Below are 20,883 nucleotides of genomic sequence, written 5' to 3'. Positions count from 1 at the left end.
AGCGATTGGGCAGATCGGTATGAATGGGTGTCTTTTGGCCAGGAAGCGTAAGTGATACTATGGGTACACCGCCTTCCCAATCCACATTGGCAGTGACTCCATCGACGGCGAACGCTTTTGAGGTGGTGCTTGATGATACCTGGGCCGCAGTCGTGTCGTCCAGGGTCTTGCTCGGTACTGGTGTGGCTCGGTGTGGCGGCAAAAGATGCTTGGGCGACGTGAAAGTTGTTCGGAAAAGTCCAGGTCGTAAGGCGTCGAATGTGAAAATAAAGCCCGAGTTTGACTGCAACTCAACGCTCGTATTAGACGATGCCGCCGCGGGAGCAGCTTGATAGCCGTTGGGGACGTGCTCAAGCATCGGCATGATGAATATAGAACGGGTTTAACAGTTAGCAATGCCTGTCTTCTTGCCAAGTATCATGAGCATCATGAATCATACTGTACTTATAGCAAGGCAGGCCATTGAACTTCGCCCGAAAGTACCATCGGAGAAAACCGAAGGATCCTACCCTCGTCACGAGGCTAAAGGCATCCATCCTTGGCTGCCGGTTTCTTCGGCCGTAGCTACGAGACCTAGCCCGAAGAGAGACAAGATCAGCGTCTGGGGTCCCCGTGGGGATGCGTATAAGTGCAGTCGGGCCATATTGACCTACTACTGCAGCATTATCTCAGACTCTTCCTGGGTTGATCATAGTCTTCCTGTTGAACATGTCGAAACCGGAGGTGACCGACGACGTCGCCGCGTCCAAGCCCAACGTCGAAACCACGGAGTCGCTTTACAAGCCAGCCAATGCGACGGACGGCAAAGGCAAAGACAAAGCCGCCGCACTTCTCGCCTCGAACGAACGCATCGTCGTAACATCTGCCGAGAACAAACGCGTCTTGAAGAAGATCGATCTTGTCATCTTGCCCATCCTACTCAGCGTCTACTTCCTCCAATCACTCGACAAGACCACGCTATCCTACGCCTCCGTCTTTGGCCTCATCGAAGATGCGAACCTCGATCCCAACAGTCAACAATACTCATGGCTCGGGAGTATCGTGTACATTGCGCAGCTAGTGGCACAGCCGCTGGTGGCCGTGTTGCTGGTCAAGCTCAGGATGGGGAAATTCATGGGTGTTATGGTGTTCACCTGGGGCTGCATATTATGCGGAATGGCGGGTGCCAGCAGCTTCGCCGGGCTGATGGCCACGCGATTCTTGTTGGGCGCTTTCGAAGCTGCCGTTGGTAAGCCAACTCTTCAAGCCATCGCGAAGACTATCGCTAACGCATCTAGCTCCTGCTTTCATCGCCGTTGTTCAAATGTGGTATAAGCGTGGCGAGCAAACGAACCGAAACGCAGCTTGGTACGCCATGCTGGGCATGGTCAACATCCTCGGCAGTCTGCTCTGCTACGGGTTGGGCCACATCCAGTCCAATCTTCTGTACTCATACCAGATCATCTTTCTCTTTTGTGGTCTCCTCACAGTCGTCGTTTCGGTATTTGTATGGTTGTTTATGCCCGACTCACCCATGGAGGCAAGTGGTTTCCCTATACGAGCCGATGTGAGAGATATACTGACTCCGTGCCCCAATCTTTAGGCCAAGTTCTTCAACGATCACGAAAAGCTCGTCGCTGTCGAACGTCTGCGTATGAACCAGATGGGCGTTGCATCTCGTGTCTGGAAGTGGGACCACGTACTGGAGGCATTCATGGATCCCAAGACATGGCTTTGGTTTTCCATGTTGACAGCGATCAGCATCCCGAGTGGTGGTATCAGTGCTTTCGGGCCTCTGATCATCCAGAGTAAGTCCAACGTTCCTGCAAGCTGCAAGTCTGAACTCCACTGATTGCTCGAATTTCAGGTTTTGGGTTTGGGCCCTTCGCTACGATCCTCTTCAACATGCCTTTTGGTGTCATCCAGATTATAGCTACCTGCGGTGGAGCTTGGCTAGCCACGTGGCTGAAACGGAAGTCGCCCGTGCTGATACTCTTATGTATACCACCAATCGCCGGCATCGTCATCCTCATGGTCGTTGGACGCGGCGACTCGAATCGTGGTGTACTTCTTCTCGGATACTACGTAAGTCATGGCAACGCCAAGCATGCAACCTACTAACCCTGTGCTTGCAGCTGACGTCCTTCTATCCCGGCATTTCACCTTTGATTTATAGCTGGTCCGGCCAAAACACAGGAGGCGACACAAAACGCAAAGTGACGACAAGTATCCTCTTCGTCGGCGCCAGCGCAGGCAACATCATCGGCCCACAGCTCTTCAAACCGTCAGAAAAACCACACTACTACCGAGGCCTCCGCGCCAACCTCGCTCTCTTCATCGCGATCGTCGTCCTTATCCTGCTTGCAATGTTCTGGATCAAGCTTCTGAACCGGAAGCATGCGGCAACAAGAGAGAGTATGGGGAAGTCGGCCATTGTCGTCGATACCAGCATGGGTTCTGCGCGCGAGGGTGATGCAGAAGGAGCTGAGAACGCACAAGCCAGCGGCGTGGGCGATAAGGCGTTTGATGATGTGACTGACATCAAGAACGAAGACTTCATCTATGTATATTGATCAATGGGTCGACGCTCGAAGCACGACTTTCTAAAGTTGTGGCTTAGCTACAATATACACTGAACGTACATAAAACATTTGCTCCATTGGCATGTGCATGTAAACACTGTTGATACTTCCAGGGTATGCTTGACCGTCGGATTCACGCACCATGCACGGCTCTTGTATGGCAGCCTGCCTTCCACGCATGCCTTTCGTCTAGAACAAGCTGTCGATATTGACAAAGAGGTCTTGCCATCCGAGCGGCATATGTTTTAGATTGAGCCCAGGAAAGTCTGCAGAGGTGGACATACGAAGTCAGTATAGATTTCACAAGCGTGTCTGCAGTCCAAACTTACCCCACTCGAAGACGAACTCGCTGGGAACGTAGCCCTGGAACTCGTCTTCAGCTACACTGCTTCTCGCTCCCGCCATCGAAGAGTCCTGGTCGGGTATCTGTTCCGCAGCATACTCTCGGAGAGCAGCTTCACACTTCTCGATGCTGGTTTGCAAGATCTGAAAGTATGCGATGTGGCCCACGGTAACAGTCTTTAGCTCTTCCAGTACGCGATGCGCGTCGCTGAGCAGCGCCATGACCGAAGGTACCGGGTCGCGGAGGAGAATGGCTAACTTGAGGACCAGCAAGACTGAGACGGCGCACTTAGCCCAGACATAGTCGAGTGTCCAGCGAAAAGTACTGAGATACGTTGAGCCAGAGGTCGAGGCATGAGACACCGGCGATGAAGTTGGTGTTGACGATGACTGAAGCATGTAGTGAAGGTGTCGATTCGCTGCCTCCTTGGCTTTGCGTATGAAGTCGCGCTGGAATTCGGTCATGATCGCAATGTTCTCGATCCCGGAAGAGCCTACCGCCTTTAGGTACATGGTCATCGTCGCCCAAGCTTGCTGTATACACAAGTTCTGCAACGCAAGAGTCCGTTGATGTGGCGCTGGTTCGGTCAGAGCAATGTTGGTCCATTCATCGAGCCACAGTGACAGCTCAACACAAGCCTCCTCTACCGTAGTCCGGAGTTGGTCTTCGCTGTGTTGACCCATAAAGTCATTACTCCGGCCCATGATCTTTGTATAAGCTTCCGTGCGGATGATGTTGAGCTCCACTTGCGAGAGAAGGCGGATGTCGGTAGATGTACGTTCTGGGTGAGCTAATAGACATCTGATCTTTCGAGATGACATTTGAAGAGAAAGGCCCGGCAGTTTACCGCCATCTAGAGAGAAACTTGGATGTTTTTAGCAGCGCTCTCCGATCAGGCTAACACGATACTCACAAGAGCTCAAGATTGCAGATTCCAAGCCAAACTCTGGATAGACGGTAAAGCTCTTGCTCATGGGCGGTCACGATCCCGGAACGTGCGTGACTTTTGGCGATGAGCTGATCGACAACATGAGGTAGCCCAAGCTGAATGGCAAAGCGAAGGGCCATGGCCACCAGAACGAACGCGTTCTCCGAGTACGCAGCCACCAGTGCGATGGCCTGTATATCCTCTACTGTAGGGGTATTGGTGTTGATGAATAGGTCGGTAAATTGATCACGGACTCGAGTCTGGAGGCGGCCTAGATATGGGTGTACAGCGTCAGCATTCGTCTCATATGCAGTTCATACAGGAAAATTACTGACGATAGATTCTGGTGTTGAAACCTTCGGCAGCGCGACATCCAATACTGACTATGGCGTCAAAAAGGATTGGACTCCGTGAAGCCACTGATGCGATGTTGTCATGCCTCTCGCAAAAGATGGGCACGAGGTATTGCTATGGCTTTTAGTATGGTTCACCAGGTGAATCGGGGCTTTCATACACTGCCCGAGAAGAAACTTTGTAAAATCAGTGATCTGGGCTCGAGAGGTGCAGTGAGTTTGTCTACCTTTGATACCAGTGGACAGCCTGTTCCCATGTGATGAGACCTGCGTCAACGGCCGTTGCGTTGCACTTGGGCATAGACCGGAGTGCGACTTCTGGCACTGTCCCAGTCGCATCCTCCATGGGTAACTGCATTCATTATCATGGTCAGCTAGCTTTCCGCTGATTCGCGCAGGACACCACCTCAAATAAGGAGGAAACAGAACACCCTGGAGCTACATTGGCGCCAGATGTTCTGATTTGCCTCCTTTATCCTAGTGTAGTCTTCAGGCCTACGTACACTCTTGTCTTGATGTCGCTGGATGCGCATGTGTTCACGAAGTGCAGCCATCTCATTCTCGAGCCTTTCGATTCGCAACACATTTTCGTCCTTTACGGCGTCAAAGTATTGGCAAGTTGCGCCATTCCGGTCACATCGTTGGCAAGGGCGGTTCCCGTCGCATCGTACTTTGGACGTTCGGCAACTGACGCATGCATTGATGGCACGGCGTTTGCGTGGTCGCGGCGAATCCATTGTTATCGGGAATTTCGCACGTACTGGATGGCCCGGTTTTTTGAAGTCGGGGGTGGGCCTGATGGAGATGCGGGGAAGCTACACATGAGTCGTGGCTCTGCGGCGGAATCTACATTCGGCAACGGAGGACGCGACATTCGTCCCGCGGCAGACTTGGGGGCTTGCAATTGTCCAGCCAGAACACCCTGTATCGTTAGTGACCGTGAGTCGCACGTAAAAGTAAGGATGAAGATGATGCGTATCATTCGTCAACACGACCTAATGCCGTCTCATAGGAAAGTGACGCTAAATCCTGTTCGGACTGATGACCAGTCTGCTGCAACGAAGAATACTCAGTTTGGCGCGACATATTCGTTAATTGTAGGCGCAGTGTTGAGATCAAGATCAATGCCGAATTGCCCTGTAGCCTGCCCGTAGCTAGCCTTGACAGCCTCTGTTGCGTATATTCGCATCTCTTTTTCATATGCTTCTGTGACACCCGTCCATCTATCGCCATCGCCTCTCTCACAGGCTTCGGCTATCAATCGACCGAGCAGAGCCGAGTCGCGCACAGCTGTGTTTGCGCCGTTACCTCCTGCTGGCGTCATAGCATGCACTGCATCACCGACCAGAGTGACACGAGGGTCATTGGGCCACTTCGGTACACCTTCTGGTGACGAACATGTTATCTTCCAGAAAGCTGCTTCCGACTCGGCCATGTTATCGAAGAGTGGCTTGACACGATCATGCCAGTGCGATGTAAGTGCCTTTGCTATCTGTGCGGCAGGCGGCCCAGTAATCGTGTAATTGTCGTTCGGCGCTTTGATGACGCCTGGAGAGCCGATCATGGTCCAGCCGAAGTTGACGTCGGGCTTGTCCATGTCGCCTGCGCGCACGTTTGTGATGACGAAGACCTTGCCGCCGTTCGGCTGTGATGTATCGTCGACGAGGCGGAAGACACCTTCGCCCAAGGCCTTGAAGGCTGCTGTCGGGGCTTGTCCATGTATTCCTCTGGAACCGAGATCGTAGACTTTGATCGCCCCATTGGACAGCTGACCAGCGACTGCACTCTTGACACCCTCACCCCCGATCAGCATAGAGCCCTCCTCGGACTTGGTACCGTCGGCGAAGACTAGTCGCACACCATTGTCCGTCCTCTCGTAGGCTGCGACCTGATGTTTCCAAACCACACGGTCCTCGATGCCGTCCATGAACAGCTTGCGCATATCACCGCGCGACACTCCAACGACCTTGCCGTCTCTGCTGGTCAAAGGCTCGCTCTTGACGCTCGGAGCATCTCCACCTATTGTCTTGCCTGTCAGCGGGTTCACTGCCGCGAATCCAGCCCCGCCAGTTTTGCCGCAAGCGTCGTAGAACGTCTTGAATCCTGCCGGACCGAGCACTTGCTCAATGGCGTCCAGACCCTGCGCTGAGAGTCTCAGCCTATAACCCTGCGCTCTGAAGACGATGGACGCGTCGCGTTCGAAGACGAGGAACGGGATCTTGGAACGGTGCAGCGAGCGGGCGAGGAGGAGCGAGGCGAGGCCGGCGCCGGAAATGAGAATAGGCTTCGGAGCGCTCATGGTGGACGGTGAATTGATATGGGGGATAGACGGCGTCTGGAAGGGCGTGGCATGGCTACTGTTATAGCAGTCGCGCTTGGGGGTGAGGCAGGCGCGATGCAGTGCGTCAAGTGCATCGTTGGGCAAGTGGGGGCCGCGTCGGATCTCCTGGGCCGCCGAAGCAACGTGATTGCTAAGCTGCCACACTCAAATGCCAGTAAGCGACTGTGGCCTCTTTCCGCACGGCGACATTTATAATACCATGCCGCTAAGCCATGCTGATGTTCTAGTCTTACGCAGCACTCGGGGATGCAGCTGTGTTGGAGACCACGTGAAGACGCGTCAAAGCCTTGGGCCGAATCATGGCACCCGCGCAATCTTTGGCCCATCAATCATTGTTGAAATCCGTCGATTTGGTAGCATACTCTATGGATCCATGCAGTTCCCCTTCGTCATCACATAACGACGCGAACGTGCTGTGTCGCACAGTGACTACTACCGTGTTGGTGCTATGATGCCATGTAATCCATAATGTAGTCGATCTTCGGCTTCATGAGCAGCAAGTAATGCTCTTCCGGGATAAGCGCCATAGGTTCCCGAGCCACGAAGACAGCCCAACTAGACTCTTTGTCAAAACTCCACTCCCAACATGTAGACTCGAAATTGGGGGCGTTCGGGGCATCGTATCTCTGGAAATGGTCTTCTTTGAGCAACTCGCCGAGTAATCTGATGTACCCATAGGGCTCTTTTGCAACACGATGGTTCGGGAAGAGGAGCTTGACTTGTTTGACGTTGCGCAGACGTCTGAGCAGACCCACGAGGGCTGTCCGGTTGGTAGAGTTGTCGAGTGGCATTACAAACTGTAGCTCATCGAGATGCATACATTGCCTGTTCAACGGGTGCTCGTACCATTTCCCGATGGTCTCATGGTCGCAGTGAATCCTCAACTTCTTTACATCTTGTAGAAGCTCTTCGACTTGCTGACCGGCAACTCGTGTGGAGTTCCTGGCGAGCACAAAGAGGGTACTGTGGATGGCAAGGCGACGGAACTCAGCGTTGAACTGGCGGCAAACCAGCCGTATCGCAAGGTTGGTACTAGCTTTGTACCTCTCATCTATCGTAGAACAAGTTCGTCCCTCATTGGACTCGTGGTGTTTCGTGAGTCCCGCGTCAGATTGTTCCAGCGCGTATGCGACAATCTCTAGGCGGAGCTCGATAGGTAAAGAGAGAAAGGTCGCCTTTGAGGCGGTGTGAGACATGACGTGGTGCCACAGGGGGTTAAGACAGCGAGTATGGCCGCTGCGTAAACTTTGTGCTCACAGACACTGGCCATTTGCAAGCTCGAAGCAACAACCCAGCTGACGCGAAAGAAGCGCGCCTGATGCCAGCGCGGGCCCGTGCGTAGACATCTGATAAGATTTCACGACCCCGCCAATCTCCGACTCCGAGCTTGCGTCGCCCCATCTTGTACCTCATCGCGTCCACTCATGCGCACTTCATCCATCTCCATCATTCTGTACACGCTTACAGGTGCATCACATGCTTTGTACTCGGGAAAGTACTGCCCTTTGGCATGTGAGACCGGCGTCAACTATGTAACCTTCAACGACACCGACCCTTCGCTTTCGAGCAAGATCCGAGGATGCCAAAGTGAATTACGCCTCACATCACTGTATCTGTGCTTCGACGAGTTCTGCATACAGAACGGTCAGACAGAAAAATGGATCGAGAACCAGAAACCCTGGTGTGAAGCACACGCGAACATTACATTACCTTCCTTTCGCGATATTCTGGACCAATGGACCCCTGACGACAAGGCTAGAGTGACACGACTGTCGGCTGAAGAGGCACTGAGTTTTCCAACCATTGATGAAGTTGTGATACCAAGTGATGAGCTTGTAAGGCGAGCTTTCACCACCATGGTACGTTCCTGCCTGTACGGCCGATAAGACTATGGGGTGCTAAATGTGGCGTACAGGAAGCGGCATTCTGGGAATACGAGATCCATCTCGTGTATGGGTAAGTCGAGCCTGTACCCCGTTAGGCGCGACTTCGCTAATATAATACCCATAGCTGGTACATGTACTACTTCTGGCTCGTAGTAGTGGCCGTTGGTGTAACGACGCGCATACTGTCACTTCTACGCAGTGAACAGCGCCACAAGTCATACAAAACAATCCCAGAAGTCGAATCCGGCCGGATTTCTGGACCTCGAAGTCCCTTGGTTTCCCTCCGAACATGGCTGAGGCGATACGTTACTACACCTGCCGCTTTTGGTGATCGTTGTTCTCGACCGTACGGCTGGTGTACCATCCCACCACGGATCCAGTCGCTTACCATCTTTCTTTTTGTCGCGCTCAACGTTGTTCTCTGCAGCTGCTCCTACCGTCTCACCGAAGGCAACCTTTATTGGCCGAAGAAGTCAGTGCAATTCCTCCGTTTTGTTTCGGATCGTACGGGAATCATATCGCTCGCGAACTTCCCACTCGTCTGGCTCTTTGGTATGCGCAACGATCTTTTGATCTGGGTGACTGGATGGGGTTTCGGTACCTACAACGCTTTCCATCGGTGGGCGGCAAGGGTTGCCACAGTACAAGCCGTAGTGCACAGTGTGGGATACACGCTGATGATACTGGAGCGCGGAGGATGGCCATCTTTCCTAAACTACTGGACGAAGCACTACTTTTGGAACGGCGAACTGTCAACCATCGCCATGTGTGGTCTTTTGGCGTTCTCGTTCTACGGTATCCGCCGTGCGCACTACGAGTTCTTCCTCGTCACGCACATAGCGCTCTCGATCGCAACCCTCTGGACTATGTACTACCATGTTGAGATTTTCACTAATGGCGAGTGGAACATATTCATCTGGCCATGCGTTGGTGTCTGGGTCTTTGACCGGATCATGCGCCTCTCACGAATCTTAGCTTTCAACCGCAGCCCGCTGAGTACCAAGGCTAGGGTTACTTATGACCCTAGCAGTAACCTCGTGCGCATGGAAGTCGATAGTAGTAAGAGCTTAGTAGCCCCAAGGCCTGGCTCTTACTACTACATCCACGTGTTGGATGATCTGTTCTATGCACATCAGAGCCATCCGTTCACGCTGGCATACAGTTCAAAAGATACGGACAATCCTCCATCTACGCCACTATCGCCGCTTTCAGCGAGGCCGGAACACTCGCGTACTTCATCAGCCTCAACCACAGAGTCGGATGCACTCCTTTCGTCTAAAGCCTCAGATGCCTCATCGAACATGGTGTTCCTTGTCCGACCGTACGACGGCTTCACATCCCGATTGAAGTCACATTGTCTCTTGCATCCCAAAAGACTCCACATCCTTGTGGAAGGGCCTTATGGACATACTGTTCCTCTCCGCAGTTCACAAAACATTTTGTTTGTAGTCGGTGGAACGGGTATCGCAGTCCCGCTATCACACCTAGCCCACGTTCTGGCCAGTACATCACGTGTACGGAGTGTGAAGATTGTATGGGCAGTACGCGAGTACGCGTTCCTCACTTCTGTTCTCCGCGACTTTAGAGGCTTGTTGGGTGATGAGAGAGTCGAGATGGAAGTGCACGTCACTCGGGATGATGAGGCAAAAGACGATGTGTTGGGCGAAGACCTGAAGAGCGTGAGAATCATGGCACACAGACCGGACGTACATGAAACAGTTCAAGAGGCTGCTAGAGATGCGGGCCAGCAACGTCTGGCGATTGTGGCTTGTGGGCCAGCTTTGATGGCGGATCAGGCTAGGAAAGCGAGTGTCCAGATGTTGGATAAAGGTTATAGAGGGGTGGAGTACTTTGAAGAAAGCTTCAAGTGGTAGAACGTACGACATTAGACTGATTCGATGGATTCAACTCGTCCTCAACATTGTCCCATTTTACACATCTGCTTTCTCCTCTGTTCTTTTGAGTCGGATATACCACTCCGCGACCTCTCTCACGCTATCCTCTAGCCCCCTGATCTTGCCACCATTCAGCAGCATCTTCTCAGTCATGCTTGATTCGACGCGGAATGGCATGTTGATGGGCACCTTCTGGCGTCCCACTCTGAACGCCCCAGCCTTGACCTCCTTCGAAAAGTCCCGCTCGATCATGTCCGCCACAGAGTTCCAGAGTTTGTCCCCATCTGACCCCTCCTCCACCGTCCCAGCGGCAACATACCACTTGGGCAGGTCCTCGCCTCTAACCCTCCCATCTAGTGCCTCGATATGAATGCGAGCGCAGTCTTGCACATGCACGAAACCAAACGCATACCGCGGGGCTATATCATCGAACAGCAATGCCTTGCTCTGTCGATCCATATGCGCACGTGCTTGCTCCGACGTTTTGCAAAACTCCGCAGGGCCAATAACGGTACCGGGTATGATTTGCGCGATAGAGAAGGGGAGCTCGTGGGAAGCTTGGAGATCAGCGAGGTAGGTCATACATTGGGCTTTTGCGGAGCAGTAGGCGTTATGAGGGGATTGGAGAGGGGGTCGGTATGCGAGGGATGTTTGCGAGACCTGAACTGCCTCTGTATCGGTCAGTAAGACGCATGAAGTGAGGCGCGAGGGCAGAAGCAAAGAGACGTACCGTTCAAGACGCGTTCCATACGCGTACCCAGTGTATCGCCGTCTTCAGAGTCAACAAGCCCCGCTCCAGCCTGCGTGAATACCATCCTCTTCACTGTGCCAGACTTCCGCCCTGCTTCTATCAAGCCCCTCGTCGACCTGATGTATGGATGGTAGATGTCGTTGTCAGGATCCAGATGGAGCATCGGCCATGCTCCTGCTATGTGCACAACATAGTCGACACCCGCAACAGCTTCATCGTATGCTCCCTTGACCGCATTGTCTGGCACGGCGACGTATTCGATTAGGTCGAGGTAGGGCTGCACAGAGGGCCCGGTTTTGATCGTTTCGATGGCGGAGGCGCGGCGCACGATGCACCGGACTCGATAGCCAGTTTGCAGCGCGTAGACCACACAGGCATAGCCTATTGTTCCGTTTGCGCCCGTTATCTAGGTACCCAGTCAGTTTCGTTGCGCTGGGGATGATGGAGATTGACTTACAGCGACAAGGCCTCGAGCTCCGCGATCGGCCGTCATGCTTCAGTGCCGCGACGGTGAAGTTTCCCAATATCGCGAATACTTCGGGCCTGGGTCAGAAGCTTGGAAATACATGGTTGATATGGGAAATGTCCGAGTCTTACTAAGATTCTTGCCGTTGGAGTGCAGCTTGGATGAATGGGAGGGCAAGCCGGGCCAAGCCGTTCCGAGCAGCGTTCCGATATCCCTCGGCATTTGGGGACGTTGAGCTGGTCGTCATTGGACGTTTATCCACCAACACCCCTAATCCACGCGATCATTGCGCGAAGGGAGCTTTATTATGCCTAACTTGCCTCCTTTCCATACAACAGATGGTTGGGATATTGGCTGAAGACACGTGTATTGGAACACGACAGCACGCAATCGCGAAGCTTTCCTCATGCCGCCATGAGAAGCTCAACATCATCGTCGTACGCTCCAGAACCCACGCGCGTTTCGTATCACGGGCATAAACTGGCGCCACCGGGCAGGCTGGAGCCTTTTCAGGCGACCTCGCCACTGTCCTCGCTCTCAGAGCACCTACACGCGCGCACGATGCCACGCTCCTCGAACGGAACCCGACCGCACTCGTCCACAACCAAGGTGCCGGGATCGTTGTAGGAAGCAATGTGCGCGTATCCTTCGAGCGTTATGATAGATGTAATTGCGGCTTGGCTGTTCCACGACTCGGAGGCAGCAGTTGGACAAAATGGCGAGCTTAACCATCAAGAAGATATGACAAGTTGGCATCTGGCATGCTACATGCCTATACAATGGCAAGCAATAGCCAGGCATACTGGCATGCTATAAGTTCGGCGGATACGAGCGACGGGATAGTAAGCCACAGGGAGCGGGGGCAGGACACAGCAGAGAGAAGCATGAAGTTCGGCAGTTCTAATCAGCATCAACAGTTGCCGCCGGATGCCCATATATATACATCGAGAAGAGATGTTGCCAGCATGGCCAATCGATAAGCTGAAGTAGCTACAATAATAACGCGGCATTCTGCAAGCTTCCCTTCTTTTAGGACCAGTCGCCTTCATCCTCAACCACTTCGCCACGTTCCGAGGCCCCCAGCAGCCCGCGGACGGTCCACGGTCTGTACTCATATCCCGGCGGTATGTTCGTGTTCAAGAACTCGACACCCGTGTCCAAATGCTCAGCACACTTGTGGTAGTTATCGTAAACGTACTTCTCGGGGTTGTGACAGACCAACCAATCTCCGACCATCTTGTGTTGCTTTGTCGGCGCCGCCTTTTCGTCTTTCCAGTCGGTGTTGTGAAAGATCTCACGATTCTTGAATCCTAGCTTCTGCGCGCAGGATACTCGCTCGTACCTACAATTTCGAAGTTAGTCGCTGGTGTTTCTCCACGATCTATATCGGCATACCTCAGCTTATTGTGCACCTTGGTTGCAAGCGCAACGTTTTGCTTCCCGGCAACATGTAGACAGGCTGCTAGCGAGTACGCGTCTTCCATGGCCATCGTGCCGCCACTGAACGACGTAGGCAAGAAGGGATGGGCAGCATCGCCCAGCTGCACGACATGGCCGCCTTTCGACACCCACTGCGGCTGTGGATCACGCCACATCAGCTTCCAGTCGAGCACCTGATTGTTCGGTGTCGCCTTGATCACCTCCGTAACAAAAGGATCCCAATCTTTTACAACATCCAGAATCCTATCCGTGGAAGTGGTTTTCGACCAGCTCTCTGTTGCCGTACCGTTCTCATCCTGATAGAAGTTAGCAACGATCTGCAAGGCCAATGAAGCAGCGACCACAAACCTTGCAAGTCAATAGATAGCACAGCTCGCCCTTGTCATGAGAAATAACCATGTGCGCGCCAGGACCAATATACATGAAACCACGGTGATCGTGCCCCAGAAACTCCCTCGCAACAAGGGGATACTCGTCCATCGCCGGCCCAGTAGGAAAAGAAGTCCGGTAGACAACAAAGCCAGAACTAATCGGCTTCTCTCTATTCCCGTCGATGATCTCGCGGGACCTAGAGCCTACACCATCTGCGGCTACCACCACATCTGCAGTTATCCTCTGACCACTTTTGAGAATAACACCGCCTGATGTGTTTGAGTCAAAGTATGCGTCCACTTTCGCGTCGTACGTGATGGGTATACCGAGCTCTTTGACGTAGGTATTCAGCAAACTATGCAGCCTCTTTCGGTAGATGCTCAAAGACGGATTTGCAGAGTCGCCAGGAGCATGGTGTTGGATGAATGTGCCGTCGTATTTGCGCAGGTCAAAGGTCGGTGGCGATGCGAGGGCCCTGAGGCGTTCTAAGAACCCTGGCCATTTCTTGGGCGTTTCGAGCGCTGAGCTGGTGATCATGATGATCTCACCTGTCGGTTTGTTAGTTTGGTTCGTTTGGAGGTCGATAGTTGGATGGGGTGGTACATACCGGAGTATTGACCTTCGTCATTCCGTTCAAGAACGCGCACATCGTGTCCTTTGCGGTGGGCCTCGATTGCAAATGTGAGTCCGCCGATGCCGCCTCCCACGACGAGAATGTCGATACCGGTTCTTGGTTCTCGTTTCATTTGGGGTTCCTGGATGTGTGGCATGTTTGATGCTGTTGTTTTGTTCGATGTGGCATTCTCTTCGCATAGATATACTTGAACATTTCTCACACGCCCCAGGGCTTTCATTGCAAACGGCGCAACAACATACCGGCGGGCGAAAGACTACGGACGGTTGAGGCGGACAGATCCGACAAAATTTCATGGACAGGTCCGCGTTGATCCCTTGGTGGGCCTCGCCTGCCCTGAGGGATGCGATGTTGCATCCGTTCACAAACGCCCCTTCCGGCGTCCCGAAGCTAGCTTCTCTTAAGCTTCTCAGGCATATGGCTACGTGCGTGAACCAAGGCTAAGCACAAACACATCTAGTACTGGCGGCGAAAATGTCTACGTTGGGTGGCAAGGCATTGTACATCATGTACGATGGCTTGTACAAACGCGGGCCCACATGGCAGTGGTAACATCGTACTATTCTCCACACGGCCATGCGATCAGAGATTGTGGGATGAGTATCAGCGTGACTCTGATTGATTTCAACATTAGACCAGTATGTGATGTCGACACTCGTGATTGACAAAGCCGATATCGCGAAGACATCTCTCATATCGGGTCTACTGGGCAATAAACTACGTTTGCATCTGTTTCTGCATCTCCTGCACAACGACTGCTTGAACCTCGCGCATATGTTTACTCACTATCGCGCCGCCGTATCCACCTTCCAGATCGTCGAGAAGATCTTCGCTGCCCTTGGGGAAGATGCCTACGCTTCTTCCACACAACTCTTGAACCGAAGCAAACCTCACCACAGCATCCACGACTCTGTCCATGGATACAAATCCTATGATGTTAAGAACAGCGCCGTTGTCCTCTACAAAGTCGGGTTGCTTGGCGATGCCGGTATCCACGTACCAGGGTGCAACAAGATTGATGCGGATCGAAGAGTGCATGGCGCGCTCGCGTAGGCTGTACAGAAGTCCTCGAACACCGAACTTGGACATGCTGTATGTGGTGCTATATGGGTATCCAATGTAGGCTGCAAGCGAGGCGATGAGAACGATGCTGGGCTTGAAAGTTGTTGCTGCTGTGCGCGGGAGGCGGAAGTGATGTAGTGCCAGATAGCAGGTATTGTATACTGCCTGAAGGTTGACGGACACGCAAGCAAAGCTTGGAGGAGGTGGTGGTGTGTCTCCTGGGTTTGGCAACGTGGCTGGCACCATGTCGAAGAGATTCTTCTCGGCAAGGATGCCTGCATTTGGGATCACCACATCAATCTGCCCTCCATAGTGTATTGCAGACTGAAACATGGAGGCTTGGTCTTCGTAGGATGTCATGTCGCATTGTACGAACTGCACCCTGAGGCCTCGAGTGGTTAGATCTGCAGAGGTGGGAGTACCAAGTTAGTATGTTTATCACATGCAATTTGCATGGTCAGAACTTACCCTGAATGACGCCCCCAGCCGTATCGTGTAGATCAGCCATGGTGACTATTGCGCCTGCTTCGGCCATCTTCATCGCGCAGGCTAGACCAATGCCAGATGCTGCGCCAGTGAGAAGCACCGAACGATCTTTCAGGTTGGATGTATCTAGCACACTGTTAAAGTCGATGGGAGTGGCCATGGTTGGAGTAGCGGTGTTCGCCATGTTGATCAAAGAGTGGCAAGTAGAAGGTTGTAGGCGTAAAACAATGATGCTTAGTCGAACGCAATCGCCTGGTAGATAAGTGAAGAATCGACGTCGCGCAGACGCTACGCAGTAGAATGCAAGGGTGGATAGCGAGAGGCTACAAAGCTGGGAAAGTGGCCAAGCAATCAGTGACGCTGGGCACAACTGAGAATCCCATGGTTGCCCAAAGAGACGCATGCGAGCAAATCGGGGCAAAGTTCAACATCTCGATGGGGGCTGCAGGAGGAGGCGGGGTTTGCCAAGATACAGTATGTCATGCGGGGAAGGAGCTACTCCATCACCAAACACACCCGGCCCGGGCAATTATTAGATTGCCGTTGAGTGAGGCATCGATCATGAGTGGGCCGATGAGTGCTCGTTTACAGCGGATATGTCCGACGTTCCAAGCTGGTACGTACGCATGGCACCCCGCCAGAGCGTAGCATTTGATCGGGGCAAAAGGTGCTTCTGAGGAGAGTTGCATCGGGATCGCATCAACCCAAAGTAAATGACCAGTTCCACTCTCTTACCACCTCTTCCCAGTCCCTTCTTTGCCCACCTTCAAGCTTCGGTCGCCACACTTCTTTCAACACCTTTTGGACACATTCAACGTTCTCGTACCGATTCCTATTCTGGATATCCTCTAGCCTCTGGAAGCACTTCTCGATGGCCGCTTCATCGTCTAGCTCGGCTCCAGCGAGAAATATTGGGTAGAGCAAACTTGACTCCGCGGCGCTTCCCGGTGGTATACGAGCGATAAACTCCATCGCGCGTGATGCACAGCCCGCAATATTGGCTGAATGGCTAGGCGAGGTGCGGTAGAGCTGAATGAGAGCTGCTAAACGGTAGGCTTCTGCCAAGGCGATGAGGTCGAGAGCTATAGGAGTATCGACGCCAAGTGCAAACGGGTTGTCGTAAGCCCAATTCTGTATACCCTTCTCGATCACGTTGAAAGACGCTTCGGTAGCGAGGGGAAACGCGGGACTCGAAGAGGTGACATACTGTATCCGTGAAATCAGGTCGCATAGCTGGTATGAAATGCCCATGAGCGGGTCGATTGTGCCTGGCATTAGGGCGGCGCTGATTGGTATCAAGCCCTGCTCTGCCGAACAGGCCTTTCCGGCGTTTGACACCCGCGCCATGAGCGAAGCAGAGGCGAAGTGGTAAGTGAAGTGTCGATGCAGAGAATCAACTTCAACACAGTCCATGATGCTCTGTTCCGGAGTGAGCGCACTAAGTATCCGTTGCACACTCTTCAGTTGCGATATCCATCTCGTAGTCTTGACACCGTTGAGTGCTTCTAGTCCTACCAGGATGAGAATTACCGCAGTGACCTGGTAGGTATCTTCTGGTAACCCACCCGACGGGTTCAAGCGCTCCTTGATGAACTGATAGCACTTCCTCTCGTGGCGGGAGGATACGGCGCGAAGATGTTTGGCGCGTTCTGCGTCCTGGCTTCGCCTCGCCAACTGAGCAGAAGATATAGCCAGGATAGCGTCAAGCATACCTTCGATCTGGAAAGACCAAGGCATGTAGAGGCTGGTGTAGAAACTCGTTGCAATAGGTGCTACTTGGACACTGGGTACAAACGCCTCGATGTAATACTGCAACAAATGCATCCGCTCCGCTCCTTCGTCGCCCGGTAGTGCATCCCATGGATCAAGAGACGAGCGCAGTGGGACTGCGACCTGGCGCTCCGGGCTCTTTGAGCTTGACTGGGACGAAGACGATTCCGAAACGATACTTCGTGGAGTTTGCCATTCGCATAACAGGTTGAGGCGCTTGCAGTTCGCACACTGAGGCTGGGCGCTATCGCACCTCTTCCGCCGGGTTCGGCATGTAAGGCAGCCCGTCCGTGACCTTGGCGCGAATTTGCGTTGACGCGGCTTGGATTCAGCCATGATCTGATGGATAGAAGTGCTGAGAGGAGCTTGATTCGGATAGTCACCGAGGGGACATGGAGACGTGCATCGTTGCGGGTGTGTTATTGGCAAAGATAGCTGAAGATTGAGTCAGTCAGATGCCGCGATCGCGGGTGCGGTATCGATAAGGCGTGACTAATCGGAGCATGCACCTCCGAAGGGCGACAGATGCATGGTCATCCACTGCTATCAACCTACGTCAACCGCAATTCACGCGAAGCTCGGGTCGAAACCATCGTATTTCGCATGCGCGAAGGATTGCATCCTACAATGGAGTTCCTTGGCCGCTGTGGCAGACCGCGCCTCCATGCGAAGAGACCACCCACGCCGTCGATGCTCCCACGTGCAGCTGGTTCCTGAGCATCCTTACCGCCTTAGGAAGCATCGCCAGAACTCATCTCCGAGGCTAAAGCAGGTGCTGAACTTGACAACACCACGATCAATCAACATGTCGGGTATAAAGATGATAGGCGTGCGCTCTATTCCTATCTGCACTTCGGAGCTCCTCTCATTTCTTAACGGTAATCATGAAGCTTCTTGCTCTTTCTCTCGCCGCTAGCAGTGCTGCTGTTGCAGCCCAAGACAACTTCAATGTCTTCCAGCATATCGGCGGCAACGGACAATGGTTCCCCGGCGAAGAGGTGGCGGGCATTTCGTCCGATATACCTACAGGATGCAAGGTCGATCTGGCAGGTAGGGCAGCTTGATACCGCGATTGAAGAATGCCAGACTAAGAACACATAGCTTTCTTCTCCCGTCACGGTTCGCGGTTCCCAGACCGGTAACTACTGCACGCGCTGTACATGAGGCATAGGCTGACTTTGTCTTTTTACTTTTATAGTGGCGCCTACAATGGGTGGGTTGAATTCGCCAATTACATCCAAGCCGCCGGAGACATCACCATCACCGACGAGAAGCTCGCGTTCCTCAAATCCTGGAAGCCGGTCCTCTCAGACCCGGACGCTCAAATCGCTAATCTGAGCCCGACCGGCTGGAAAGAACTACACGAGATGGGTACAACGTGGCGCCTTCGTTACCCCGACCTGTACAAGTACAACACCGCTTTTACTATGTGGGCAAACTACTATACGTCTGGTCCACGCGTTCGGGACAGCGCACGCCTGTTCGCTCAAGGTTTCGTGGGGCCCAACGCTACAGACCTCACTACAATCTATGCTCTCAACGCGAGCGACCCTGCCAGTTGGGGCAACACTCTTGCTCCCAGCGACCTGTGCAATGCCTACAACGACGCGGGTGGAGGTCCTGCCAAGGAGACGTGGGACTCTATGTACCTTCCCCCGATTGCCGCTAGGCTCAACGGGAAGATCCAAGGCCTGAACCTCACAACGAGTCAAGTCGACCAGATACCCTACTTGTGTGGATTCGAGACGCAAATCACCGGCCGTCGAAGCCCCTTTTGCGATATCTTCACGCAGGAAGAGATCTTGCAGTACGAATATGCGCAGGATTTGCGTTATTGGTACGGCACCGGTCTGGGATCCGATATCGAGAAGTATCAGATGTTGCCTATCGTTGACATGACTGTGCAACGCTTTGTCGATGGTCCAGACGCAACCTACAAGACGGGCAATGGCACTTTTGTCCCTCCAAAGATCATGGCCAATTTCGCAAATGATGGCCAAATCAACCAGCTGGCCGCTGCGATCGGTGTTTTCGACAACCGACAGCAGCTTCCTGGCAACATGTCGTTGTCGGACCGACTCTTCCGCTCCTCTCAGGTCGTGAAGATGCGCGGAACTGTTGCATTCGAACGCCTCTCTTGTCCTGCTGCTGCCCACAACAGCACATATGGCTCTGGCTATGCAGCCGACTACAACGGCACCGCCCCTGAAGAAACTTTCATGCGCATCCGCATTAACGAGGTTGTCTACCCTGTTGTGGATTGCACCAGTGGTCCTGGCTCATCTTGCCCCCTGTCTCAGTACCAAGATATCATCAAGGCGAAGCGTGCAGAGGCCGGTGACGTGACCAAGCTGTGCAACATGACGGGCGAAGGCCTTGCGGCACAGCCAAAAGCAACCTTTTTCTTCGACAACACACTTCCGTGGCAGACAGTTGTTAAGCCCTAGACACAAAATCAGGTGTTCGATAGTCCAAAATGATAATTTTCATCGCTGACGTTCCCACGTATGCTTCTGTGCCGCTTGATGTGTTTTTGTGCCGCGATAAGGCTGTTGTCAACGTTGCGCAATTGACGTGGGCCACACTCTCTACCCCAAGCACGGTCGAGTTGCTGAGATCGCAAGGCTCAACGTGCATCGCATTCATACAGCGGCTTCGGCCACCGACGATTGACATGTACAGGGCGCGCGCGTTCGTCACTAGGACGCGCCAGCCCCACTTTCCAGCTATTGGATCGCGCCTGTGCACAAGACGCACGCCCTACACCCCAATGACCCTGTTCCGCTCTTTACGCAAGCCAACCTGTACACCATGCAAGACAGATTACCAACAAGAGCTTCAGAAACGTACGGCGCGACCCTGCGGCGTCGTTGGCATGTGTCGATGTGACCTGGCTCTCGTACGACTAGCCTTTTACACCCGTGCCTCAGGAGTACAACACTCGCACCGCGCATTCTTTGCTACCCGTCGGGAAGTCCACATGCATTAGCGTATTCCGGGAGAAAGTGGCTCCAGCGCAAGTCTCCCATTGGACCCATCTGGCGCAATGCTGGCGTCAAACTGTCTCCACATTGCGCCTCGCAGGCGTATGGTCATGTTCTCGACAAGCAAAGCCGCTGAAACAAGCCTCTCACGCCTTTCAGGTCAATTACCGAAACAGTCAGCACCGCGACGGCAAAGTCATGTTGGTCCATGGAGTCATAGGGTGTGCGATTCTCGGATGTCTGAATCGGTACAGTGGCCTGAGCTGTGGGGTGAGTATAAAGGTGGTGTTGTACGCAGCTGAAGTGATCTAGACATTACCAGCACATTCTTCTTCTTACAGCGTGGGCTCAAACAAACCGACAGATTTGGTACCGGTCCCACAGAAAGGAGAAAGCACCCTGATCCACAATAATCAAACGAGTACGTTTGCCATCATACTCGACACGCAAGCTTCAAATCGGCATCAACATCGGCGTATCGAGCAAGGCTCATACATACACCACTACACCGCCTCTAGAGCCATCTGAATCGAAAGAAACACGCCCAAGTTCTCGTATATCGAAGATGTCAGGCTCTTCCGCGACGACTCCTCGCACTTCTTTCGAATACA

General features: G+C 53.2%; 10 protein-coding genes across 10 annotated transcripts; 3 read left to right on the top strand and 7 right to left on the bottom strand.

The window, feature by feature from the left end:
- Positions 1-708: 708 nt before the first annotated feature.
- J4E87_007152 (uncharacterized protein) lies at positions 709-2,552 on the top strand (the record flags this gene model as incomplete). The annotated part of the gene is made up of 5 exons (XM_049378749.1): positions 709-1,228; positions 1,278-1,519; positions 1,583-1,787; positions 1,847-2,064; positions 2,115-2,552. The coding sequence occupies 5 exons, from the start codon at positions 709-711 to the stop codon at positions 2,550-2,552; spliced, it is 1,623 nt and encodes a 540-aa protein (XP_049231411.1).
- A 198-nt stretch (positions 2,553-2,750) lies between these two features.
- On the bottom strand, positions 2,751-4,531 carry J4E87_007151 (uncharacterized protein; the record flags this gene model as incomplete). The annotated part of the gene is made up of 5 exons (XM_049378748.1): positions 2,751-2,827; positions 2,891-3,768; positions 3,818-4,103; positions 4,168-4,211; positions 4,413-4,531. 5 exons carry the CDS (start codon positions 4,529-4,531, stop codon positions 2,751-2,753), a joined length of 1,404 nt encoding a protein of 467 aa, XP_049231410.1.
- A 723-nt stretch (positions 4,532-5,254) lies between these two features.
- Positions 5,255-6,484, bottom strand: J4E87_007150 (uncharacterized protein; the record flags this gene model as incomplete). Its single annotated transcript, XM_049378747.1, has 1 exon — positions 5,255-6,484. One exon carries the CDS (start codon positions 6,482-6,484, stop codon positions 5,255-5,257), a length of 1,230 nt encoding a protein of 409 aa, XP_049231409.1.
- A 488-nt stretch (positions 6,485-6,972) lies between these two features.
- On the bottom strand, positions 6,973-7,722 carry J4E87_007149 (uncharacterized protein; the record flags this gene model as incomplete). Its single annotated transcript, XM_049378746.1, has 1 exon — positions 6,973-7,722. The coding sequence occupies one exon, from the start codon at positions 7,720-7,722 to the stop codon at positions 6,973-6,975; it is 750 nt and encodes a 249-aa protein (XP_049231408.1).
- Positions 7,723-7,950: 228 nt separating this feature from the next.
- J4E87_007148 (uncharacterized protein) lies at positions 7,951-10,286 on the top strand (the record flags this gene model as incomplete). Its single annotated transcript, XM_049378745.1, has 3 exons — positions 7,951-8,385; positions 8,442-8,482; positions 8,537-10,286. 3 exons carry the CDS (start codon positions 7,951-7,953, stop codon positions 10,284-10,286), a joined length of 2,226 nt encoding a protein of 741 aa, XP_049231407.1.
- Positions 10,287-10,343: 57 nt separating this feature from the next.
- On the bottom strand, positions 10,344-11,551 carry J4E87_007147 (uncharacterized protein; the record flags this gene model as incomplete). The annotated part of the gene is made up of 3 exons (XM_049378744.1): positions 10,344-10,978; positions 11,038-11,464; positions 11,516-11,551. The coding sequence occupies 3 exons, from the start codon at positions 11,549-11,551 to the stop codon at positions 10,344-10,346; spliced, it is 1,098 nt and encodes a 365-aa protein (XP_049231406.1).
- A 1,002-nt stretch (positions 11,552-12,553) lies between these two features.
- J4E87_007146 (uncharacterized protein) lies at positions 12,554-14,082 on the bottom strand (the record flags this gene model as incomplete). Its single annotated transcript, XM_049378743.1, has 4 exons — positions 12,554-12,866; positions 12,920-13,260; positions 13,313-13,884; positions 13,944-14,082. The coding sequence occupies 4 exons, from the start codon at positions 14,080-14,082 to the stop codon at positions 12,554-12,556; spliced, it is 1,365 nt and encodes a 454-aa protein (XP_049231405.1).
- Positions 14,083-14,687: 605 nt separating this feature from the next.
- On the bottom strand, positions 14,688-15,678 carry J4E87_007145 (uncharacterized protein; the record flags this gene model as incomplete). Its single annotated transcript, XM_049378742.1, has 2 exons — positions 14,688-15,436; positions 15,501-15,678. 2 exons carry the CDS (start codon positions 15,676-15,678, stop codon positions 14,688-14,690), a joined length of 927 nt encoding a protein of 308 aa, XP_049231404.1.
- A 539-nt stretch (positions 15,679-16,217) lies between these two features.
- Positions 16,218-17,624, bottom strand: J4E87_007144 (uncharacterized protein; the record flags this gene model as incomplete). The annotated part of the gene is made up of 1 exon (XM_049378741.1): positions 16,218-17,624. One exon carries the CDS (start codon positions 17,622-17,624, stop codon positions 16,218-16,220), a length of 1,407 nt encoding a protein of 468 aa, XP_049231403.1.
- A 548-nt stretch (positions 17,625-18,172) lies between these two features.
- Positions 18,173-19,735, top strand: J4E87_007143 (uncharacterized protein; the record flags this gene model as incomplete). The annotated part of the gene is made up of 3 exons (XM_049378740.1): positions 18,173-18,338; positions 18,390-18,426; positions 18,487-19,735. 3 exons carry the CDS (start codon positions 18,173-18,175, stop codon positions 19,733-19,735), a joined length of 1,452 nt encoding a protein of 483 aa, XP_049231402.1.
- Between the last annotated feature and the right edge of the window lie 1,148 nt (positions 19,736-20,883).

This window comes from Alternaria ethzedia, assembly GCF_023757985.1.
Source record: "Alternaria ethzedia strain BMP 0044 chromosome Unknown scaffold_19, whole genome shotgun sequence".
NCBI classification, from domain to species: Eukaryota; Fungi; Ascomycota; class Dothideomycetes; order Pleosporales; family Pleosporaceae; genus Alternaria; species Alternaria ethzedia.
Note: the sequence above shows the minus strand (reverse complement) of the source record. Positions and strands in the feature narration are given on the sequence as shown.